This window comes from Haliotis rufescens, unplaced genomic scaffold (assembly GCF_023055435.1).
Source record: "Haliotis rufescens isolate VD_foot unplaced genomic scaffold, xgHalRufe1.0.p SCAF_118, whole genome shotgun sequence".
Taxonomy (NCBI): Eukaryota; Metazoa; Mollusca; class Gastropoda; order Lepetellida; family Haliotidae; genus Haliotis; species Haliotis rufescens.
This window is the reverse complement of record NW_025963800.1, coordinates 98,536-124,220: the sequence shown is the minus strand read 5'-3', so window position 1 is coordinate 124,220 and position 25,685 is coordinate 98,536. Positions and strand designations below refer to the sequence as shown.

At 39.5% G+C, this 25,685-nt stretch overlaps 1 protein-coding gene across 1 annotated transcript; it reads left to right on the top strand.

The window, feature by feature from the left end:
- The first annotated feature begins 8,077 nt into the window (after window positions 1–8,077).
- Window positions 8,078–24,327, top strand: LOC125378201. The gene is made up of 9 exons (XM_048393202.1): window positions 8,078–8,312; window positions 18,298–18,411; window positions 19,388–19,609; window positions 19,945–20,137; window positions 20,900–21,012; window positions 22,187–22,349; window positions 23,452–23,556; window positions 23,881–23,906; window positions 24,237–24,327. Exons 1-8 carry the CDS (start codon window positions 8,108–8,110, stop codon window positions 23,888–23,890), a joined length of 1,125 nt encoding a protein of 374 aa, XP_048249159.1. The 5' UTR covers window positions 8,078–8,107; the 3' UTR covers window positions 23,891–23,906; window positions 24,237–24,327.
- Window positions 24,328–25,685: the final 1,358 nt, after the last annotated feature.

The window sequence follows — 25,685 nt, the reverse complement described above, 5'->3', positions numbered from 1 at the left end:
TCAGTGTTTGTTCACTTGTTTCCTTTGTTCAGGGTTAGTTCATTTGTTTCCTTTGTTCAGTGTTAGTTCATTTGTTCCCTTTGTTCAGTGTTAGTTCATTTTTTCCCTTTGTTCAGTGTTAGTTCAGTTGTTCCCTTTGTTCAGTGCTAGTTCAGTTGTTCCCTTTGTTCAGTGTTAGTTCATTTTTTCCCTTTGTTCAGTGTTAGTTCAGTTGTTCCCTTTGTTCAGTGCTAGTTCAGTTGTTCCCTTTGTTCAGTGTTTTCCAGTTTGTCTCTTTGTTCAGTGTTAGTTCACTTGTTCCCTTTGTTCAGTGTTTGTTCACTTGTTTCCTTTGTTCAGGGTTAGTTCATTTGTTTCCTTTGTTCAGTGTTAGTTCATTTGTTCCCTTTGTTCAGTGTTAGTTCATTTTTTCCCTTTGTTCAGTGTTAGTTCAGTTGTTCCCTTTGTTCAGTGCTAGTTCAGTTGTTCCCTTTGTTCAGTGTTTTCCAGTTTGTCTCTTTGTTCAGTGTTAGTTCACTTGTTTCCTTTGTTCAGGGTTAGTTCATTTGTTTCCTTTGTTCAGTGTTAGTTCATTTGTTCCCTTTGTTCAGTGTTAGTTCATTTTTTCCCTTTGTTCAGTGTTAGTTCAGTTGTTCCCTTTGTTCAGTGTTTTCCAGTTTGTCTCTTTGTTCAGTGTTAGTTCACTTGTTCCCTTTGTTCAGTGTTTGTTCACTTGTTTCCTTTGTTCAGGGTTAGTTCATTTGTTTCCTTTGTTCAGTGTTAGTTCATTTGTTCCCTTTATTCAGTGTTAGTTCATTTTTTCCCTTTGTTCAGTGTTAGTTCAGTTGTTCCCTTTGTTCAGTGCTAGTTCAGTTGTTCCCTTTGTTCAGTGTTTTCCAGTTTGTCTCTTTGTTCAGTGTTAGTTCAGTTGGTCCCTTTATTCAGTGCTAATTCACTTGTTCCCTTTGTTCAGTGTTCGTTCATTTGTTCCCTTTGTTCAGTGTTAGTTCAGTTGTTCCCTTTGTTCAGTGCTAGTTCAGTTGTTCCCTTTGTTCAGTGTTTTCCAGTTTGTCTCTTTGTACAGCGTTAGTTCACTTGTTCCCTTTGTTCAGTGTTTGTCCAGTTGGTCCCTCACCACCATTGTTTATATTACTGGCTTTACCCTTTTGTATATATTACAGACTTCACCGGCCAACATGTTTTACCCTTCTGTGTACATAACATGCTTCTCCGCGCCAGTGTAACTGCATCTTAAACTTACTCAACTGTAGAAAGACGGCCTCCTATCCTGCATGTATACTTGTCAACCTTAATCTGTACATCACTTGCTTGATAACAATGTTAGAACATACACTGAAACGTCGCTTCTTATTGTAATAAAGAAGTTGGTCATCCATATATCTAATCCTTACTTAGTACTCCAACTTCTAAATGCCTCCCAAAGAAGTCATTTCTTGTGTGTTTCAGTTTTAGACACCACCAAACGTGGGTGTATACTTTCTTTTGCCCGGCAGCCCGGATCGTATCGGCTGGGGCACATAAAGTGTGTCACTGTGGAGACAGGTGGAACAGAGAAAAAGAAATGTGCGTTAATAGCCGGCAGCTGATTCCACCAAGTCGGACAAAGACTGCTTGTTCTTGAATTTGAAATTTGCTAATAAGATAATTGATGCCTTATATTTAAGTAACTTTCTCAGACATGATATCAACCTTCGTCTGTTATTCCAATATGGACTAACATAATATGAGCAGCCTCCATCCCATTTGGATCACAACTTAAAAATAATTATGAATGCTGTCAAAGCATATGTCCAAACATGGGCCTAAAGAGAAGGGGAATATGTTGAATGTATTTCAGAGTGGATGAAGTCAGTGCATGATGTCATTGGTAGAGTGTACAAACTGAAAAACAGGAAGCAGAATCGGAACCTATTCTGTCCCAGCCAGTTGCCATCCCAAGTCTGGCTGCCGAAGAGTTTCTCGTTGTTCCCACTGACAAGGCCCCAAATAAAATAACCATTATTTTGTAAGCATCACTACATGAATTTGGTTGATCAATGAACTTGGTATGCCAGTATGTTATTTCTGGAATATGGCACAAATACCGTCAAACGGCTTGGGGTTGTAATGCGACCTAGGCGTGGCAGGCCTATAAAAAGACACCCAGACAAGATTGTCTTATTACATTAATTGCATGACGCAATAGATACAAATCTGCTTCTGTTATCAATTGAGAATTCCGTACAATTATAGGAGGGCGAATTTCAACATCTACCGTTAAAACTGGCTTTATGCAGCCCGCCTGAAGGCAAACGTCACGTGATGGGTGTGACCCTAACGTCAATCATAGGGGTAAAGATTGGTTTAAACATATTTATTTTCACAAAAGTGTGAAAATGGATTGGTAAACAAGCGAAGCGCTTATGTTAATACCGCTCCATTACAATGAATACATAAATGAAGGTTAGATGTAACAAATAAATTGTACATGCCAAGCTAGATGTGTACATATAATACATCTATTTGCAGTTTATTTTAAACAATCATTTAACTGAAAATCGGCCAGGTTTTAATATAAAGTGTTGAATAGAATCTAATGTTAGCATTTGCTCTTCCTTACTCAAATACGAATTTCCGCATAGCACTGTTTGTAAAGAAGATACATGTTGGTAAAAATCCATTTCATTTCGAAGAGCATAGTAATTTGTACACACAAAAAAGAAGTGTAGAGCATCTTCGGTATGATATCCACAGGAACAAGTTTTTATATCAAAGATATGTCTATTCTACTGATCTGCGTTAAGATCGCTGCAGCCAAGCCTGAGGCGACTGTGAATGATTTGTCATAATCTGCTTCCATAATTTAAATCTCAGTAAAGATTGAGTTCAGCTTGGCAACACCAGGGGCGAGTTGTGCGGGAATGATGTTACACCAAGTCTACAGTGGCGGTATCACATGCCAGGCGAACTAGTTTAGGTTGTTTTGAGTGGACATTTGACTCGCCAGTGATATGTTGACGAAAGTTTGCGTTCTGTAGTTGTTCCATTAGCTCGAATTGCAGGAAAACATCGAACTGCAAGATAAGAATGCCAGACCCCATCGTGCCCACTGTACGCCAGAGACCCAGCGCCTAGCTCTTCATGCGGAATGGCGGGGAATCCAGCTTACACAGGTTAATCAACAGTATGCCATCAAGGCGTCGTGCATGTATCGCCCAACATGGTGCACACACCAGATATTGATCTACATCCCGATATCTAATTTTCACACATTTATCGTCAATTCACCTTCTTATTTGATCAGATCCCTTAATTTTGTAGGTAGTACTAGTATGTCATGTTTTGACATTTTTCATAAATATGAGGTAGTGTATATCGTAGTCTTCTGAAATTTAGGTGAAGCATGGATATTTTCTTTCTTGCCCGAGGTCACTGAAACAGGGTCAGGGATGAGAAGTAAGGTGATTGTTGGTATACTATTTGACTCCGTGAAAGACTGACAGAGATATGATAAAATGGCTGGGTAAACATTTTGGTATACCACTATTAGATAACTAATAATGATCGCATACTGCTCTCATATTCAGTCATCTTGTCAGAGAACAGTCTTAGTTCAGTTGTTCCCTTTGTTCAGTGTTAATTCAGTTTGTCCCTTTGATCAGTGTTAATTCTATTTGTTCCCTTTGTTAAGTTTTGGTCCAGTTATTCCCTTTGTTCAGTTGGTCCCTTCGTTCAGTGTTTATTCAGTTGTTCGCTTCGTTCAGTGTTTGTTCAGTTGGTCCCTTTGTTCAGTTTTGGTTCAGTTGTTCCCTTTGTTCAGTGTTAATTCAGTTTGTCCCTTTGTTCAGCGTTTGTTCAGCTGGTCTCTTTGTTCAGTGTTAGTTCATTTGTTCGCTGTGTTCAGCGTTTGTTCAGTTCCCTTTGTTAGTGTTTATTCAGTGTTTGTTCAGTTGTCCCTTTGTTCAGTGTTTGTCCAGTTGTTCCCTTTGTTCAGTGTTTGTCCAGTTGTTCTTTTTGTTCAGTGTTAGTTCAGTTGTTTCCTTTGTTCAGTGTCATTCAGTGGTAACCGAAGTTGTCATTCCCTGGCATTAACGTTTTATATATCTAATATGCCCGTTTGAAATAACTTGCTCCGTGTTTACATCAAATGCCAAATATCTTGAAGTTAATGAATGAATTTGGTCTGTAAATAGCAATGTAAAAAGTCATTTACATCATTTATATTTCTTGTAATGAAGTTAAGAAATGATAAAACAAGTGATATAAACAATGAACAATGTAGTCTACTGTCCACACAGACTTGCACATTAGTCGTGTGGCTTGTCAGTAGTTTCTGCATTAAAGGCTGTAACACTACGTTCCATAATCCCTCCCTTCGAAAAACGAGCATGCCCAGAAAAAAACTTACAACAGACATACAAGTTATACTGTACTTGTGTTCGCAACAATTGTATCTAAAGACAATTCTCATTAACTCAAAAGTATACACTTGAAAATTGGATTTGACAAAACAGTCAAGAACTTTATCAAACTCAACGTGGCTGAAACCGGTGGCGGAAACACTTAAAAAAAGGTTCAAACACAACTATTATACCGTATCAAATACATGACCATCGAAAGTGTGTCACTGTGGAGACAGGTGCATTAGGGAAAAAGAAATGGGTTAAACATATTTATTGTCATAAAAGTGTGAAAATGGATTGGCGACCAAGCAAAGGGCGTATGTTAATACCGCTCCATTACACATAGGAGATATTACAATAAATACATCAATGCAGGTTAGATGTAACAAATGAATTGAATATGCCAAGAAAGATGTGTATATATAATAAATATATTTGCAGTTAATATCAAACAATTCATCTAACTGAAAACCTGCCAGTTTTAATCTAATATTAGGGTTTACTCTTCCTTACTCTATTACAAATTTCCGCATAGCACTGTTTGTAAAGAATAAACATGTTCGTAAAAATACATTTCATTTCGAAGAGCATAGTAATTTGTACACACATAAAAAAAGTGTAAAGCATCTTCGGTATGATATCCACAGGAACAAGTTTTAGTATCCAAGAAATATCTATCATACTGATCTGCGTTATGATCGCTGCAGCCATGCCTGAGGCAACTGTAAATAATTTGACATAACTTGTCTCCATAATTTAAATCCCAGTGTATACCATTATCCCCCCTTACGTGAAGGAAATTCTGAAATTGAGTAATGGTCTCTGCCCCCGTTAGGCTTTCTGGTAACATATTCCCAAGTTGTGTTATAGCTGGTATAAATGAATCTGCATAAGCTTAGGTTTTACACTTCGCTGTTTGAAGATTAGTTTGAACCCTTAAGTCATATTTGTGTTTTGCGAAACTGTGTCAGGAATAAGCCGACACAGATATTCCCTGGAGAAATGGTTATTCATTTTGTAAAAAAATACCAGTTTTGAATTCTATCGTCTCTCTTTTAATGTCTTACAATTTGTTTCATTGTAAAGCTTCTGATGACTCGTACCCCGGACAGCGCTACATATGGTTCTAAGAGAAAAAGAAATGTGGGTTAACCAGCCGTCAGCTGACTTATATATCCAACACATATGTACGGTGGGGCGGTCGGGTAGCCTAGTGATTAAAACGTTCGCTCGTCACGTCAAAGACCCGGGTTCGAATCCCGACATGGGTACAATGTGTGAAGCCCATTTCTGGTGTCCCCCGCCGTGATATTGCTGGAATATTGCTAAAAGCGGCGTAAAACCAAACTCACTCACTCAGATGTACGGTGTAGGCCAACAAGATGTTTCCAGATACCCGTTGTGATCCACAGTTATCAACTGACGGGACACTACATTAGCGTTGAACTTTCAACGTGGCTTGAAAATTAATTCTAGAAATAATTTCTGGTGAATCGCCACAATGTGCACATGTGCATGTGGGGTGAGGTTCCACACCTAATTGGTAACTAGCGCCATGAAAAAGTCTGACAGTTTCAAAACTAAAAGTTACTTATGTTCAGAATCAGATTCTTTATTTAAGAAATAAACGACGAGTGGGAGTTGTTTATCGTACAATAGAACACTGCAGGGAGAATAAACCACGAGGGGCGCAATGTTTAAATTTACCTTTAACCCGACCTCGGCAATGTCAAACAAGTCCATTTTATGCACATGTGGGTATTTTCCGTATATTCTCACAATCCCCCTTCGAATACCTGTATCTTCTCTCCTAATAAAGATTATTATATCTCTCCCGCTTTTGGATGCGATCGTTCGGCCATCGCGTTTATCTGCGTTGCCTAGCAACATCTATGAGAACAGCTCACTCGACACTCCCCTCTTAAAAATAACGTCGTCATATATACAACGTCATGAAGTTGCGAGCGCGTGTTCGAATCTCGAGAAATGACTTCATGATAGAGCAATGTTTTATCGTGAAATAAACCACGATTCATTCTATATTGTTCTTTGCCATTTATTGCGTCGATATCTTATATTTCTCTTTTTAACACCATCGTTGGCACATGAGCAATAGTTTAACATACGATACGTAACACGTGGAACGGCGAATCAATGAATCAAGATGAAAGGGAGTATACATTTATATATAACCATGAGTATACACGATTAGTTAATACGACTTCAGATTGTATTCTGTATATATGACTTCTTACTTCATTCTTTGTTGATAAGTGCTAGGAATCTACCAAGCTGCTCTAAGTATTTACATTTAGGAAAACATAAGAGGCGTTTTAGATTCGAAATGTTTGGGCAGATGAGGTATTTACTATCGATAAGTGTTATTCTTTGTTTTCTAAAAGCATCATAACGAAATAAATAGTGAAATTCATCTGCAAAGCCTGGTGAGTTACATAAGTTACATAAGCGATCTTCTCCAGGAGTATTGTTCCATCTTCCGGTCTCAGTGGGATGATGATGTAGTGGGTATGATACTGATTTAAGAAGCAAATGGTATTTTTCAAAAGTAGGTATATGCTTAAAATATTTGTAGTAAAATCTCTTAGAGCTTGTTGCGGCTGTACTACGCCAAGTACGTTCATTGTTCTCTCAAAAGCTGGTACAACCCAGTTACAATGTTGGGGTGAACGAAATACGACTGTTAGAACACAGGACTGGCTGTCGTCCGCGGGCCAGTAGAAATTTAATTGTTTAGTGGATTCTTTCCAAAGCTTCCGCTATTTCATATCCCAAGACTTCGGATCCATACAGCAGTATAATAAAATTTTCAATAGCCTACGTAAATCGTCTATTTTTCTGATATTTTATTCACTGCTAATTGTAACTCTAAGCTATTTCTAACTTTTTGTCTCCAAAGAAGAAGGATATGTTTACTTTAGCTATACCTCCACCAAATACAACAACCTTTTTGCAATATTGGCATCAAGTTTCCATTTTCTATAATAACTGTAGAATACATTTAATTAGTTGATACATTCACTCGAATTATTAAAAGTGACAACCGGCTCCAAACCTCCAAACACAAGAAGCATTGGGGACAACAAGTGACATGTATCATTCCAACGAAACTGCTACACGCTAACTGATGAAAACAGGCCAGACATGTTGAGAAAGTAGGAATTCATTTTTCAGTATTTGGTGGTAAAAGTAGGATACTTTCTTAAACTAATGAATGAATAGTCAATTTCTTTGTAGCAACTGTATGACAACACATATATGCAGTACAGCTGTTGAAGTATTTGAAACAAACACTGTAAATGGATGGTGTATCGTATTAAGCTGCTAACATGCTATTAAGACTTTAGGAAAAACCTTCTGTGACAGGACATAGATCGCAATGTCAGTTCGTGTCTACGGCAAAGGCGTCCATGTTATAATGATGACAACTCGCTGTTCATGCAATAAATGCATACTTCTGTGGTGTCAGTTATACAGTAAATTACATAAAATGAATCACTAGAAAATTATGAGACCCTACTTTCCTATGACCACAGAAAAGAAAAAAAACTGTTCCATGAAATCAATAGAAAACAGATGGACCCAGCCATGTGACGCTGTACAGTCATGCGACTCTGCGGGGCTCCAGAACTGCGACCCACTATACGAACAAACTGTATAAATAAGGCCCCTCGATCATACTTGTCAGTAGCTGAAGAATCAAGAAGATGTTCTCCTCCAACTGCTTCGCGTTTCTCCTCCTGGCCGTCCTCGCCACACCAGCATCTGTCCTCTGTCAAGGAACAAATACAAGCTGTCCACCAAGCGGCCGCCTAAGCACAAAGCTTTTGGCCCTCGCCACGGAACTTTCAAGCATTGACGGCGACATTACTTGCTCCTTGGACATCATCGCCCAGCAATGTCCCTGCCTGGGTAAGTGGCTAAATATACTACATTAAACTACATTGAACTTCATATCCTGTTTCACACTTAATGTGCTCTTTTTCTTGTGATCATATTGACTCTAATTGTTACCAGGTTTTTAGTGGTGAAACATAATTGGAAGCATTCCTGTTACATAAATAGGATTATGTTATACTTCGCCACAATATGAATTTGAATTGGAGCTTGACATACCAATAGCTACACGTACAGAGACTGTCTACACAGTGTAACCCCCTGACCGCCCTTTCTCAGATGGACCTTACATGTAACCCCCTGACCGCCCTTTCAGATGGATCTTACATATAACCCCCTGACCGCCCTTTCTCAGATGGATCTTACATGTAACCCCCTGACCGCCCTTTCAGATGGATCTTATGTAACCTTAGGTTCCGGGTACTTTACCCTTCTACCTATGGTCACTTGTGCTTATCAACTACTCCTTGGTTCTAGGGATGATGTAGCTCTCTTGAAAATCACAAGTCAGATGGTTTGCTCCAGCCTCTTTTTATTTATGATAGAATTAATCATAAATATGTACACATGGTCCTCAGATTAGTTCTTGTTGTTGCCTGATATAAATACAACACATACCTAGATGATGGTTGAAGAGCCTGATGTTTTTTCTGATGAATGTTAACTCTACTTCTTTTCTGACTCGGGATCCCAAAACCACAGTGAACCTTTCTGTTCAGCTGTATGCTCCCGACTCCCCGCACCACTCTCGGACAACTCCCAAAATACTATCGGTGATCCTTTTAGCTCCTCCCACCAAAATCATATTTGACATCATGAAAAATGAGTCATAATAGTCATTCCTCTAATGAACCCCAATTTCCATTATAATTAGTTTTACCATCAAATACTCTTCTCGACTGACCACCTTGATTACTTCCCTAGGGTCATTGGTCAACTCGGACATACTCATATAATCAAATACCATCAAATACTCTGTCAGACTGGAAGGCACCGAATAGATACTTAATCATGTTATTTTGACATTCTAATCCAGCAGTAATACTCAGAACTATTTGACCACCACAAGACTAACAATTTTGTTCCATCCATTTATCTCCCGTCTGACATTTTTATTGCAAGACCAATTCTACTAATTCATTGTACTAATGAAAGGTAAACTCTATCACTTAAGAGAAGCAAAACCAATCATCACTTGCCCTAGGGGTTATGCCCTCACCCTGTACGGTCACTTCTCTCATATGCATCCATATTTTACCCAAAAGCTTAATTTAGTAAACTATATTTTAAGTAAATATTAAAAACCCCTTTTTCCAAAATACCCTGGTTATACATGCCCTTCCCGTTGTAGAGCATGTCCCATGCGATTGACCAATGATAATAGAATATGAAATGTAAATACCATAGTACAATATCAATATGTAACAACTTGTGTGTGTATGTATCTGAGGACCAGAAAAATCAATACAATGAAATTTTACAAGGTAATGTCTCAGATAGGATCTGTCTTGGGTTGTACCTATCTGAGAATAACATGCCAAGACTTATAAAGGCATAATCAAATTATGTTTCTTTGTAAAGTTTTTGCTTTTTCTATATAAAGACATATGAGCATTTTCCTTCAGGCAAAAAATCACAATAGTATCACAACACCAATAACCAACTGATGATCAGTTTCAGAGTTCTGTGTATCCAATATATAATCTTACTATTCTGTATCATCAACATGTTCCATGTCCGTATGTTCTAGAACATATTCAACTTACTCTTACTCTTATGGTCTTGATCCAATGGAAAAAGTTCTCCATATCAAATGATCAAAAATGTCCTGGAAGTTTATTTAAGAAATGATTCTCTCCATCATCTTATAGAATGAGGTTGCTCATTCCTACATGTATGACAGTGAAATCTTTGACAGTCCAATCTCTGATGTCCAAAAAGGGTTAATTGTCCAAAAATTCAGTCATTTGTAAATCATTAGGAAATTACTTTAAATTCATGTATTACACTCCATGAAGTCCTCTTTAACTGAAGATTACAACAGTTTATTCTTATAATTTCTCAAGTAAATGTTGAAATTTAGCTTCAGCATCTATACTCAGTAAACAAACAACATCTCACCTGACTCAACAATCACAATAGTTTTGGTTTTTTTCAACATCAAAACAACATCAGCTTATCGTAAGGTCACTGGACATGCATCTACATAGAATATTGTCAAATGTCTCATTGGGCAGTGATGGCACATGCAATCTATCAACTCCTGAGGTGCAATACAATGCATCATATACAACATCCTGGTAACATATAACGGATAGATTTTCTCTCATGAAATTCAACATATGTTTTTCTCATATGGTAGGTGTACCACTTCATATATATTATAAATAAATGCATATAGGTCAGCACAAAAACATAAAACATGTAGTAAAAGTAACATCTTGAATACAGTATAACATCAACATTTATACAAGAGGACACTAATATGTCTGAGATTACTTAAATTTCTAAAACTGTGACATTGCAATGTTCTCTGGTCTCTGCGGAACCAATGGATAGATTAACTTTACATCCCTAACAGCAACTGTTTGAGTAGCAATGGTGCAAGGTAGTGGAGTAGAAGGTCTACACAATTCATAAACAACTATGGGATATTGTACGTTCCCATGTAATCTTGTGACACGTTAAAAGCTGCTTCTTCCGCTCTCATTCTATTGGATAAGATATTGATATGTTGTCGTATTATGTTCACGCCACTGTCACGGCGGTACCAAATAAATTCTTTGAGAATTCACCAATAAAAGGTAGCAATGCTCTCTTGGAGCGAGTCTGAGAACCAACAATTTGACCTCAAAGAATAATGTTCCTGATCAAAGTAACCCCTTCCAACATGTCTTCGAAAGTGTCGTCATGTATGCGATAAGTAAAATTCAATATAGCCCTCATATTCTCATCACAGGACGTATGATTCGCCTGAAGACTAATATTCCCTCACATCTCTCTAAGCATAATCGGATAGTTAGAGATCTTGGGCAATTCAATAGCAAACGTATGATACCATGTCTGTTTGTATGTTAAGTCGTCCCATATATCTGAAGGTATTACCCCAGAGATAGATATCCGGAATGCATGTCGTCAATGGGTTCCACATCATGAGTAGTGTCATCATAGCTTTAAGTGCGAAGCCTAAGGGTCCTTTAGAACGCAAATATCCAAGTAATCTCTCAGATTTTAGATCTGATCTCAATTCCCACTCTGTTATCCCTGTGAAGCCATATCTTCCCTAAGTGAAAAACAATAAACAACAATCCCTATTGATCGTCACCAATGTACCATACAACATATTACTCTCTCATAAATAATGTCTACCAACATTAAGTAAACCGCAGAACACAGCGCTTATGTTCATACAGTTCCAGTTCATGTATCAATAATATGTTGTACTTGTGGGTCAGTTGAATATTTTGAAGTTAAAACGGCCTTGTTTTTAAACAACTTCTGATTTCTTACATCTTCAATCGCAGATATATATAACCGTATGTCCCTTTTCACTCCTATTGCTGTGTCTGTATCTGTGTCAGCATCATAACTCATGAAAAAAAACAAAAAACTCTTTAATATTCCATCTGTACTCTCTTCAAACATTTCCTCTCCTCAACAGGAGGTATACAACAGCCTTCTGACTAGGCAAAACTCTTCTGTACAAATATGATTGGCCAATCATCTACATCCCACGACCGATTTATAGGTCTTCACCCAGGCTACGAGACAAATCGACCCTCTGTCCTTCGTCCCGAGTGAATTCATCGTTAGTCTTTCGACTGTCCTCAATATACTCAGCAACTTGAGGTAGAAACATATCTACCTCACCACTAGAGACTGTCAGGCATCTCTAGACTTGATCTTTCAAGCTTTGAAACAGCATAGGCATTTCCTCATCTATGTGTTTATATTCAAATAACGTAGGCATGTCTCCTCTACGTCCTTGTCGACATTATTACTACGTGGGCATGTCTCCTCCACGGCTTGACAGCGTAGGCATGTGACCTCTACGACTTACCATCATTTCATATCTACGTAGGCATGTTACCTCTACGACGTTGTTCATCATCTCATATCTGCGTAGGCATGTTACCTCTACGACTTTTCATTATCATCCTTGATTTCCTATCTGGGTACCCATTTGCTTTGACACATGACACTATAACTTGGGACTAAAACCAACTTGTTATTATAACCTTGGATCTACATATCCTCCGTATATCATATACCTATATGATTGTCACCCTTCCTTACGTGCAGTTCTATTGTTTACTTTTTGTTGTTTTCTTTCTTCACTTTCCCTGTCATTGTTCTTCTGACATGGAAATCCTCCACAATTTCTGAATTGAGAAACTCACTTAGGACCCCTTCTCTTTTCGAGACACCCGGACTTGGTATCTCATTCCTCTACGACTTATCAACTCCCATTTCATATTTGGATATCCATATTCCCGTCAATCAATGAGTCTTGTCAATATCAACATGGTTGAATGCTTTGTCACCTGTGGTGATAGGCATGGTATGTGTGTTGTCACTGTCTTCTAACTCTCCACACACATTGGCAATATCGACTTCTTCAATGACACCTATTGCTAACTTAATCTCTGAACTAGCAGGGTTCATCAACCTAAACAATGGTACTTGATTGACAGATGAAGTGAGATATCTAGCACCTCACACATGTAACCATTCTGCAATAGACTCAATCGGCTCAACAACGCCTAACTTAATGTACACCGGCAACAAAGTTTCATGTGTGGTGGTGGTACCACATCACATATACATGTAACAAGGTTGGTATTAATCTGAATAGGCAATGAAATTTGTCTCTGTAAGTCCATCCTACAAAGTCAACCTATTATGGCTAACATCAATGCTAGCCTCTGGCTTCTCAAGAAATCTAAGCCTAACAACACATCAATTGATAAGGCTAAAAGACCTGAAAGTCCTGTACAACACATAGCTGACCAACTGTAAGAGGAATTGTAGATACACCTAACACATCTAATGGTTTCCCATCTGCACCAACCAATGACCTTACACCGCATTTTGTTATAGGAAATCTACTCTCACCTCCAATAGATGAGAATACATTTGAATTCATACAGCTCAAAGTTTCACCTGAGTCCCATAGGGCACTGTAAGTCTTTCCAGATATCTTTACCCTAATACTGCTGTGAGATAAGCCCACACTACAAGTCAAAACAACAACCTCGCTCAAATCACTTATCATTTCTATGATCTGGTTCTGTATTATTTCTCATTGTAAAAGAGTGGCCTATGATGTTACCAACATTATCAAAATCAATATTTGCTATATTGGCGGCAGGCTCAAATCCACATGTAGCACTGCCCCTGTTAACCCTTGCACACGTTTGCCTTAATTAGAAAAGTAGAATCTGTTTAGGTGGCCTATCCTACAGCATTGAAAACATCGCATAGATCTCACAAGACTCTCAGACATACTAAAATGTGTCCTACCTCATTGTCCACAAATATTCCATAATTGTGGTTGTGACACCCTATGCTCCTCCGTGTTCATATTCCTTGGAGCAGGGCTCCAGTTTTGTCCACAGGGCACATCATTGTCACTCATGTCCCTGATATCAACATGTGTTGATGTACAACCAATTCTGTGATATTGACGGAATGTTTGTGTCACGTTCTTCACTGGTTGTTGGTCATCAGTACACTCAATTGCAGATTTAATGTACTGCTTTCTGTACATAGAGTTATCCTGATGCTCATATGAAAAGTTCCCTCCTGTTTGAGTATTTTCTGCACTGGTCAATAAGGATACTTGTCCAACGAGCTCCTCTATAACAGACACAAGTCTGTTATTCTCTGATGTGGCCAGTCCAAATGCAGCATCTGCTATTCTCGCACTTTCCAGGACTTGATCCTTGGTCTCATGCAATCTTGTCAAAATGAACTGTTTAATGTGAGGTTGAGAATTCCTAATGACGGCATCCATGAGACAGTTGTCGTCCAGTCTATCAAGACGTTTTGCCTCATATTGCAATTCTTAAAGAAAGTCCTCAAAATCCTCAGACTGTTTCTGTTTCCTATTATAAAGCTTGTCTAGTCTTTCATATCTTTTTGCTGAATTTAGTTTGTACCTTGCAAGGAAAGCTGTCTTCACCTCATTCCAGGAATTGTCACTAAAGTCCTGAGCTTCATGCCACTTTAAAGCATTTTTGTCTAACCATAAACCAAATGCTGTCTTTGTCCATTCTTCTGAATAATTATGTAAAGAATTAAATTTCTCATATCTGCTTAACCATGAACTTGCAATTTCTGGATCACTTCCATTGAATTTCTCAAGAGAAAACTGACTTAGGGAAAAAGCCCTTGCTAAAGCAGCAAAACTCTTGTCTAATTTGTCCTTATTTCCAAGGCCTTCTGAAAATAAACTGTCATTTGTCTCTGTAATATCAGAGGCAGAACAATTTTCATTGTCATGAAACATTTTGAGTCACTTTGGTTCTTCCCTGACAATATGTCCAAATTCAACATCATAATTTCAAGACTTCTCGTGCTCATTTTTGGTGATGAGAGATAATAACAGTCTTATAATACTGCAGAAAGTTCCTATGCACACCAGTGTGCAGCAAGGGTCCTCCTTCAGTGTGACTGTCCCACACTAGAAAATCAATATCACTGTTATGGTAGTAGCCGTACTACCAAAGAAATCAATAACACAGTCTCTTCATGGGAAACTGACCAACCCACGGCTTTCAGACAGTGAACCATAGTCACGCTGGTGAGCATAGTTCACCAATACAAGGGCAAAACACATCCCTCACAATCAATTCACGCTTTACAGGACATCACCTACTGTGAATGGCAAATAGCATCGGCTCGTGTCAGGCTAACAACCATCAAGTGTCCATCAACTCCGCTGTAGATGCAAACCGTTCAAACTTGCGATGAGCATGGTACGGTGATCTTAGAGCAACTCCGCCATATGTAACCTTAGGTTCCGGGTACTTTACCCTTCTACCTATGGTCACTTGGTATTATCAACTACTCCTTGGTTCTAGGGATGATGTAGCTCTCTTGAAAATCACAAGTCAGATGGTTTGCTCCAGCCTCTTTTTATTTATGATAGAATTAATCATAAATATGTACACATGGTCCTCAGATTAGTTCTTGTTGTTGCCTGATATAAATACAACACATACCTAGATGATGGTTGAAGAGCCTGATGTTTTTTCTGATGAATGTTAACTCTACTTCTTTTCTGACTCGGGATCCCAAAACCACAGTGAACCTTTCTGTTCAGCTGTATGCTCCCGACTCCCCGCACCACTCTCGGACAACTCCCAAAATACTATCGGTGATCCTTTTAGCTCCTCCCACCAAAATCATATTTGACATCATGAAAAATGAGTCATAATAGTCATTCCTCTAATGAACCCCAATTTCCATTATAATTAGTTTTACCATCAAATACTCTTCTCGACTGACCACCTTGATTACTTCCCTAGGGTCATTGGTCAACTCGGACATACTCATATAATCAAATACCATCAAATACTCTGTCAGACTGGAAGGCACCGAATAGATACTTAATCATGTTATTTTGACATTCTAATCCAGCAGTAATACTCAGAACTATTTGACCACCACAAGACTAACAATTTTGTTCCATCCATTTATCTCCCGTCTGACATTTTTATTGCAAGACCAATTCTACTAATTCATTGTACTAATGAAAGGTAAACTCTATCACTTAAGAGAAGCAAAACCAATCATCACTTGCCCTAGGGGTTATGCCCTCACCCTGTACGGTCACTTCTCTCATATGCATCCATATTTTACCCAAAAGCTTAATTTAGTAAACTATATTTTAAGTAAATATTAAAAACCCCTTTTTCCAAAATACCCTGGTTATACTTACATGTAACCCCCTGACCGCCCTTTCAGATGGATCTTACATGTAACCTCCTGACCGCCCTTTCAGATGGATCTTACATGCAACCCCCTGACCGCCCTTTCAGATGGATCTTACATGCAACCCCCTGACCGCCCTTTCTCAGATGGACGTAACATGTAACCCCCTGACCGCCCTTTCAGATGGATCTTACATGCAACCCCCTGACCGCCCTTTCAGATGGATCTTACATGTAACCCCCTGACCGCCCTTTCTCAGATGGACCTTACATGAAACCCCCTGACCGCCCTTTCTCAGATGGATCTAACATGTAACCCCCTGACCGCCCTTTCTCAGATGGACCTTACATGTAACCCCCTGACCGCCCTTTCAGATGGATCTTACATGTAACCCCCTGACCGCCCTTTCAGATGGACGTTACATGTAACCCCCTGACCGCCCTTTCAGATGGATCTTACATGCAACCCCCTAACCGCCCTTTCAGATGGATCTGACATCCAACCCCCTGACCGCCCTTTCAGATGGACCTTACATGTAACCCCCTGACCGCCCTTTCAGATGGATCTTACATGCAACCCCCTGACCGCCCTTTCAGATGGATCTGACATCCAACCCCCTGACCGCCCTTTCAGATGGACCTTACATGTAACCCCCTGACCGCCCTTTCAGATGGATCTTACATGCAACCCCCTGACCGCCCTTTCTCAGATGGACGTAACATGTAACCCCCTGACCGCCCTTTCAGATGGATCTTACATGCAACCCCCTGACCGCCCTTTCTCAGATGGATCTTACATGTAACCCCCTGACCGCCCTTTCAGATGGATCTTACATGCAACCCCCTGACCGCCCTTTCTCAGATGGACGTAACATGTAACCCCCTGACCGCCCTTTCAGATGGATCTGACATCCAACCCCCTGACCGCCCTTTCAGATGGACCTTACATGTAACCCCCTGACCGCCCTTTCAGATGGATCTTACATGCAACCCCCTGACCGCCCTTTCAGATGGATCTTACATGTAACCCCCTGACCGCCCTTTCAGATGGACGTTACATGTAACCCCCTGACCGCCCTTTCAGATGGATCTTCCATGTAACCCCCTGACCGCCCTTTCAGATGGACGTTACATGTAACCCCCTGACCGCCCTTTCAGATGGATCTTACATGTAACCCCCTGACTACTACCCCTGGAAGTTATACCTCCATTATGTTTCAGTAGATTATGTCTAACTTTAGCACATACTTGGTACATATATGTACCAACATATGTATATTCAAAGTATTTAACAATTAGTTGACTGATATACTTTAATCAAGATACACATAAGGGAGTGAGTATTGCGGAACGCCGCATCAGCAATATTCCAGCTATTCGTGGGGAAGTAAAAGACAATGAGTGAGTGAGTGAGTTGGGTTTAACGCCGCTTTTAACAGTAATCCAGTTATATCACGGCGTGTCAGCTTAATGTGGGAGGAAAGCCCGAAGTGATGCAGGTCTAAGACGTTTACCACTTCGGTGAACACATAATTTGGGAGAACCGGGATTCGAACCCACAATCATAGGTTCCTGGCGTGCCCAAGGGACGCAACTCTGCACAGCGAATCGCGGCGCCTTAGACGACTGGGCCACCCGTGCCCCCTAAAAGACAATGCCAAGTCTTTGTGAGTAAAGTATCCTGTGTGTTATAAAGTAAACTAATTTACGATGATGTAATGGGAAAAAATGTAACAGTGATGCATATAAAAACAATTTTAAAAAACTCTTTAAATGGGACGATCTCTTTCTTTTACTTGAAAAAAGCTCTGTACATTAAAGAAGAATAACGGGATTTCGTCTTTCCAGATCACTTGTGGCTTATGTGTGCCCTTGTTACTTTTTTACTTTGTTAATTTCTTATTGTTTACAAGTACTAGCAGCATGGTTGGCACGTTTAAGAACCGGGATGCATCAAATTAACGTGGATGTAATCGGTAAAACGCTAGGCACCAATTTTTGACCAGGTCTAATCATTAACCGAGTTTGAAGTAGTATATAAAAAAATATAATTCTTGTTGCAGATGCCTCCAGCGACTGCTTCGAAACACGTGTCACAAGCTTCCAAACCGCTTTACAAGACCTCATGGCGGATGTCGCCAATGTCACAGCCGACGCCCCAGTAGACTGCCCTGAGCGTAGGTCTTTAAGCTACAAGTATTTTCGAATGATAAATCACTGACTCATATAGTTTTTACCACAACTTGTTTTCCTTTTAATGAAATCTGTTTCGACAAATGATCGAGATTGTTCTCTTGACCTTCATATCATTGTTGATTTGACGAACACCTATTTACGGAGCCTAGATTGGCATCGATTGATTCAGATTCTGCATCCCTTAACGAAACAGTTATTATTTATCTTGATGAAGACAACTTAAGCCAGGCGGGCGCTTGCTTATTCACTTCAACTAATTCTATATTAACCTGGCACTGATTCCCACTAGTACCCAGGCTGCCTTGAGACACACGCTGTCCCAGTAAATGATAGCAGATCTAGTGGTGTTTGGATTCCTGTTCACAAACAGAACGAATTGACAAGATATGTCAGACAACTAATTATATATATATCAACTATTTTAAATGTATATTAACTTTATATAGCTATGTATACCAACTATTCTTTATGTGCTGCAATTTAGACGAGTATTGAGCGTAACATTTCTAATTTACACCTCAAAATGTTTGTTGGCCTTGGCCTTGTGTTACTTGGGTTACAACTGACTCTAATATTAGTTTAAAAAAACAAACAAATTTAATATTATTCTGAACAATCCTGCATTTACTTGAAACAATCTTTTTGTAGTTTTAGAATTATTTTCATGTCAAGTTCATTTACATGAAAAAAAACCCTCAAAGTTTTAGAACGTATAAGAACTTTGTTATAGTTATTGTGTGGCTTATTCAAGCTTGCCTTTCTATACATTGATGGTATGAGACTGGCGTCTAAAATAAGTACCAAGATCTGATGAAAAAGTCGACTCACGAGATAATTTCTCATTTGTCAACTAAGGTAACTTCTTGCAATCTTTATCTGTGAATGTTTAGCAAATTTCAGAATAATATGTAACTGCAAAATATACACTAAAACTATATGGCTGCTATATACTTGAAGGTACCGGTGCGGTGTTCGTGGCTTCGTGTGATGAACCTGATGTTGCTGTGGTAGACCCCAATGGTGTCATCCAAAACGACTTCACATTAGGCGAGAATGTAACTAGATTGTCTGTTTTCCCCGACGGTGCTACTTATGGGTTTGACTACCTTAAAAACAACCCGTTTCAAGTTCGATGTCGCGCACAAGATGGATCGGAAACCGTATTAGGCGATACTACTGGTATGTGTATGACAACCTCGTTCCCACGTTTTGACCTCTCATGTCAAAGGGTGTGTTGTGAAAATGTCCTGTTCAGTCATGCATTGTATACTAATGTTAAAAATCAACTGTCAGGGAACGACCATTTATCATGTTGGGGTGGGCCGTGTTCAACATAGCAGTATACTGTCAGGGAACGACCATTTATCATGTTGGGGTTGGCCGTTTTCAACATAGTAATATGCTATCAGGGAACGACCATTTAGCTTGTTGGTGGGAAGATTGCTTTGACACTAGTGAACTTGTGACTGCCACAACTATTTCCCAGTTACAGTTTGTCATTTATTTGTTACTAGATGCTCTACTAACAGCTGGGCCAGTAGGTACTGGGATTGCGTACAATCCTGCCACAGACCAAGACTATGTAGCCATTTCGTTCAACGGTGATGCGTCTCGGAATGGCATCTATTCCTTCAATAGGACCACTACAGATATCAACAAGGTTATCGACATTACTGGCCCGACCGGACAGATTCAGATCTTTAACGGGTATGTGCACTCCAAAACAAGGTCGTAAACGTCCATATTGTTTTTAAATGCACGCAGTTATGACGGATATCCCGGGATGTATTTACTGTATACAGCTATGCCAAGATGTTAATCACATACATAGAATACGTCATCGGGAGAGATTGCGTAATGTCTGTGACCGATAATAACCACTGTCAGGTATGGTTTATATAATGTTCAACCCAGATATTTTGCATTTGCCAGACATATTTTTCAATTTTTATTCAATAGACTTATCTTAAATTTTCTATTCAAACAATCTGGTACATTTAAGTTAGAGCAAGACAACATTATATCCATTTCAAATGTAAATGCGCTCTCTAAGTGTATTATTACTTTCTCATTCGGTGGTAGTGTCAGTCCAGACAGACAGACACATACAGACTATTTCAAACTGTGTAGCACTCCTTGATAGTTACCCTGTCCAAAATGCCACGGTAGTATGTACAACACAAATAGATATGCCATACACAGAATACACAATGTCACTGATGTAGTAACAAAGTGCTGACTAAGAGTTACTATCAACATTACTTACATTTACAGACATTTTGTGCCCGCCCTCAACCCCCGCCACCCCCCTCACGAAAATGTCTTGGATATATGCTTTGAATTATTATATTCTGTATGTATTTATCTATCTTTAGCCGATGACCGCTTTAAGTATTTTGAACTGCAGATGAAGGTTTGTGTCTTCAAATTCACCAAGACAATTGAAATGCAATACTTTTTTGGTTGCAGTGTTGTGTACATGAGCCTCGGTTTGAATATCTTGGCACTGTCTGCTGCAGGTCCTCCGGTGATAGAAGTCTTTTTTGTAGTGCAAATTGCGTCTTTTGTAGTACTCGATGTTGGTAGGTATAATGCCTTTATATTCATATAAATAACATCTAGTTGCTGTATCACTCTTGTGTTACTGGTCGCCGTGACTTGACTTACTTTGCATTTGTTAGTGACGGATGCCACTGGTGGAACAGGATACGGTCGCCATCGTCACCATTTGATAGTTATTCTCAGAAAAGACATGCTTTACAAACGGAATTGTACAATGCTGTAAGCAGCGAACTGTTATGATTATTGAAATTGGACATTTGGCCTAAATTGCTTACATAATTTTGATGCTCCAACTAATCCGATAGTTAATACCGTTGGAACTTTGGGCTGTGTTTGCATACAGACAGGATACAAATGACCCTAGTCTACAGAACGCAAACCATCCTTATACTTTAAACGCAAAGCAATCATTATTCGTATGTTTTTCATATGTTATGCATATGTTTTTCATATATTATGCATATGTTATTCATATGTTATTCATGTTATTCATATGTTATTCATATGTTATGCATATGTTATTCATATGTTATTCATATGTTATGCATATGTTATTCATATGTTATGCATATGTTATGCATATGTTATTCATATGTTATTCATATGTTATGCATATGTTATTCATATGTTATTCATATGTTATTCATATGTTTAGAGGGGGAATCATTTGATGTATTGAATGTTTGGAACAAGGTTGTGACTCGAACATAATGGTTCGAATTAGAGGTGACACAGATGGAAAGTTTCGAATAAAGACGATTCAACACAGGACATTACTTGAACGAGTTCCTTTCAACTCTTGTCAAATCAGACCTTCTATGTATGGCTTCATTGTCACACGGCAAGTAATGACTCATTACTCGTTGATATTGAGGTCTTGTGTAAATTAATTGAACATTAATGCACAACATGTGACCTGCACGTTTGATGTGGACAAGATTATCCTGTTTGTAAATACGTTATGCCCCATTACACTTGTGGTTGAATGAGTGAAAATATTCAATGTCGAAGTTATCCCATAAATCAAGGGTTGACATATAACACTACAATACACATAATCATTTAAATCACAGCATTGCGACCGCCTGATTCCTAATTTACGTCGTCACGGGTAGAGAGGTAGAGAGGTAGAGAGGTCCTCAGCTCTCCAAGCCTAACAGTTTCATACATCCAGTCTCTATTTCTCTCATACAGGTCGTTTTGCGTTTTGTGAGGAGGCAACGGGTTCCGTGTATGTTGTCTTCCCCGCCACCTTTTCCTTCAGGCAGATAAGGCAGCCGAGTTTAAGCAACCAATGTGGTTCCATCGGAGTCAACCCCTGTAACTCCCTGCTCTACGTTGTCAACCAAAACGATGCGTGAGTAAATATTATTGATATGATAGGACTTGATATGCGATAATGCAGTTAGATGAAACGAGCATCCTTACTTCTAAAATGTTATCTTAGATGTTGACCGAGCCAATACATTGTCATCATACGTATTTAAGTAACCGCTTTTGCATGCATCTCCCCTGGAGTCATATCAGGGTGAAGTTTGTTTGTTTGTTTGTTTGCTTGTTGTTTGACGCCGCACCCAGCAATGTTCAAGCTACATGGCGGCGGTCTGTAAATAATCGAGTCTGGAACATACAATCCGGTCGGCGTGTAAATCTTTCTCACAATAAGTGAAACATTATGAACATACTTTTACATCAATCCTCAGTTTTTGTAAAACAATTCTAGCACTGAGCTTTGTTTTCAGTCAGAACATGTAGCTTTTAATCATTTTTCAGTTTGTTCTATATTGCTTGTTTGATAAGGTAAATGCTTGTCATCTGGTATCCCACACACTCCTTTCCATGTCAGATGGCATTGTGGAGATCCCATTTGGGTCTGACGTAAACACAAACAATTGTGTGTGACAACAAGGTATTACTGTCCATCTCCTCTAAGATGGATCGGAAACACTTGTATTCTTTTGTCTTAAGGGGGCACGGGTGGCCCAGTCGTCTAAGGCCCCGCGATTCGCTGTGCAGAGTTGCGTCCCTTGGGCACGCCAGAAACCTATGATTGTGGGTTCGAATCCCGGTTCGCCCCGATTATGTTTCTAGGTTTGTCAGTACCATACCCGTGCCCGTGGGTTTCATCAAAGTGGTAAACGTCTGAGACCTGCATCACTTCGGGCTTTCCTCCCTCATTAAGCTGACACGCCGTGATATAACTGGAATACTGTTAAAAGCGGCGTTAAACCCAACTCACTCACTCACTCACTCACCCTTTTGTCTTAAGACTTACGATTTGGTTATCAGGACCGACCATTTGAGGGCTGCATCTTATGATGATATAGAAATTATACACACGACGAGTTTTTCATCAAGTCAGGATCCAGTTTCATTTGAAGAGTCCATCTGATTGAAGAGAGATGTTAATCTGCGTACTCTTACATTTAAGATGACTATTTGCAAACTTCTTCTTTCAGAAACATTGCAATCTACAACACTACTTCATTTACTTCGGAAGGGACGTTAGCATACAGCTCGTCACCATCTGCTTGCCCATCTTTGGGGGTGGATCCAACATTCTGGTAGGAATTTGTAACTGAAGCATTTCCTTAATAAAACAACCAGCAATGGCAACGACCAATTAATTACCTCTCAATAGAACATAGAATTAGACATTATAACATTTCTTCCAATGTTAATTGCATTTAAAAAAAATATTTTTGATAAATTGCATTAGAATCATTGAACTGTGATTGTGATTGTAGGTCCAACCGGTCCAATAGTATTTATTGAATAAGTTTACTCAAACAAAACTGAAATGTAATCTAAGCCTTAAAATTCGATATGTCAGAGATGTTTTTCATAAGGCTCAAATTGTAATTCTGATGTTTATTTTCATGTTACAGCTGTGCATAAGCGGAGTTCGACGACGGTATGTTAATTAATGTTTATTTTTGTCTGATCCAAGATAGTTATTTCCTTATTACATGACTTGCATTAAACAGTGCGTGAATTTAGCTGTAAACTGCATTTTGCAATATTCCAGCGATCTTTGAGCTTCGTGATATTGTCAAAACTATCCTATTTTGTTTAAGATGACATCAAATGACCATTCCTCAACAGTCTCTTTACCCTCTATGCAATGGATCATACAAGAGGCTAGCTCATGCCTGCTTGCTCGTTTGTTAATCATGAGCTTTTTTTGTGAGCCTGGAAGAATATAGAGAATCACTTGTAATGTAAATTTCTCTCTTGTTTTCAGGTTGAGCTGATATCCCAAGCTACGTCATCCACATAAAAGAATGTTAAAAAGTGTAGAGGCATTGCTTTGTCAATAAACCTATCTTACACAACCAAGATTTATGTTTTTAATGTTTCAATGTAACTTTAAGAACCTGAATTAGAATCTATAAGCATGTCACTAATTTAGTATCATTATGATAGCAGTATACACAGCAATAGTATTATTTCATTGTATCCCAACGAACCCTGTATGAAAGACATTTGGCACAATCGTGTGGAAAGGTCGACACCCAAAAGACACACACACACACACACACACACACACACACACACACACACACACACACATATCACAACACCCCTTCCCTGTCAACTCACACACACACACACACACACACACACACACACACACACACACACACACACACACACACACACACACACACATACATATCACAACACCCCTTCCCTGTCAACTCACCCCTTCTTACAACACCACCCCTTCCTTGTCAACTCACCCCTTCTAACAACACCACCCCTTCTCTGTCAACTCACCCCTTCTAACAACACCACCCCTTCCTTGTCAACTCACCCCTTCTAACAACACCACCCCTTCCTTGTCAACTCACCCCTTCTTACAACACCACCCCTTCCTTGTCAACTCACCCCTTCTCTGTCAACTCACCCCTTCTAACAACACCACCCCTTCCTTGTCAACTCACCCCTTCTTACAACACCACCCCTTCCTTGTCAACTCACCCCGTCTCTGTCAACTAACCCCTTCTAACAACACCCCCTTCAATATGTGATCTCACCCCTTCTAGCAACACCACCCATTTCCTGTCAACTCACCCCTTCTTACAACACCACCCCTTCAATATGGGATCTCACCCCTTTTTACAACACCACCCCTTCCCTGTCAACTCACCCTTTCTTACAACACCACCCCTTCAATATGTGATCTCACCCCTTTATATTCCCGAGGATCAAACTCGCAACCATATCTGTAGCCCAGTGAAAGTGTTTTCTCCAATACTTACAACACACCCCCTTCCATGTAACCCCGGTCCTTCTTACAACATTACCCCAACCCTATGTCCCCACTCCTTTTTACAACACTATCCCATCCCCATAACCCTACCCCTTCTAACAACACTACCCCATCCGTGAAACCACGGTCCTTCTTACAACATTACTCCAACCCTATGTCCCCACTCCTTTTTACAGTACTATCCCATCCCCATAACCTTACCCCTTCTAACAACACTACCCCTTCCGTGTAACCCCGGTCCTTCTTACAACTCAACCCCGTCCCTATAGCCCCACCCCATCTTACAACACTACCCCACCCCTTCTTACAACACTACCCCACCCATATAACCCTGCCCCTTCTTTCAACACTACCCCACCCCTTCTTACAACACTACCCCACCCCTTCTTACAACACTACCTCACCCATATAACCCTG

Coding starts and splice junctions, on each gene's coding strand:
- LOC125378201 (XM_048393202.1), top strand. CDS start 8,108: ATGTTCTCCTCCAACTGCTTCGCGTTTCTCCTCCTGGCCGTCCTCGCC. Junction 21,013..22,186: donor TTTTGTAGTACTCGATGTTG/GTAGGTATAATG, acceptor TCTCTCATACAG/GTCGTTTTGCGTTTTGTGAG. Junction 22,350..23,451: donor GTTGTCAACCAAAACGATGC/GTGAGTAAATAT, acceptor TTCTTCTTTCAG/AAACATTGCAATCTACAACA.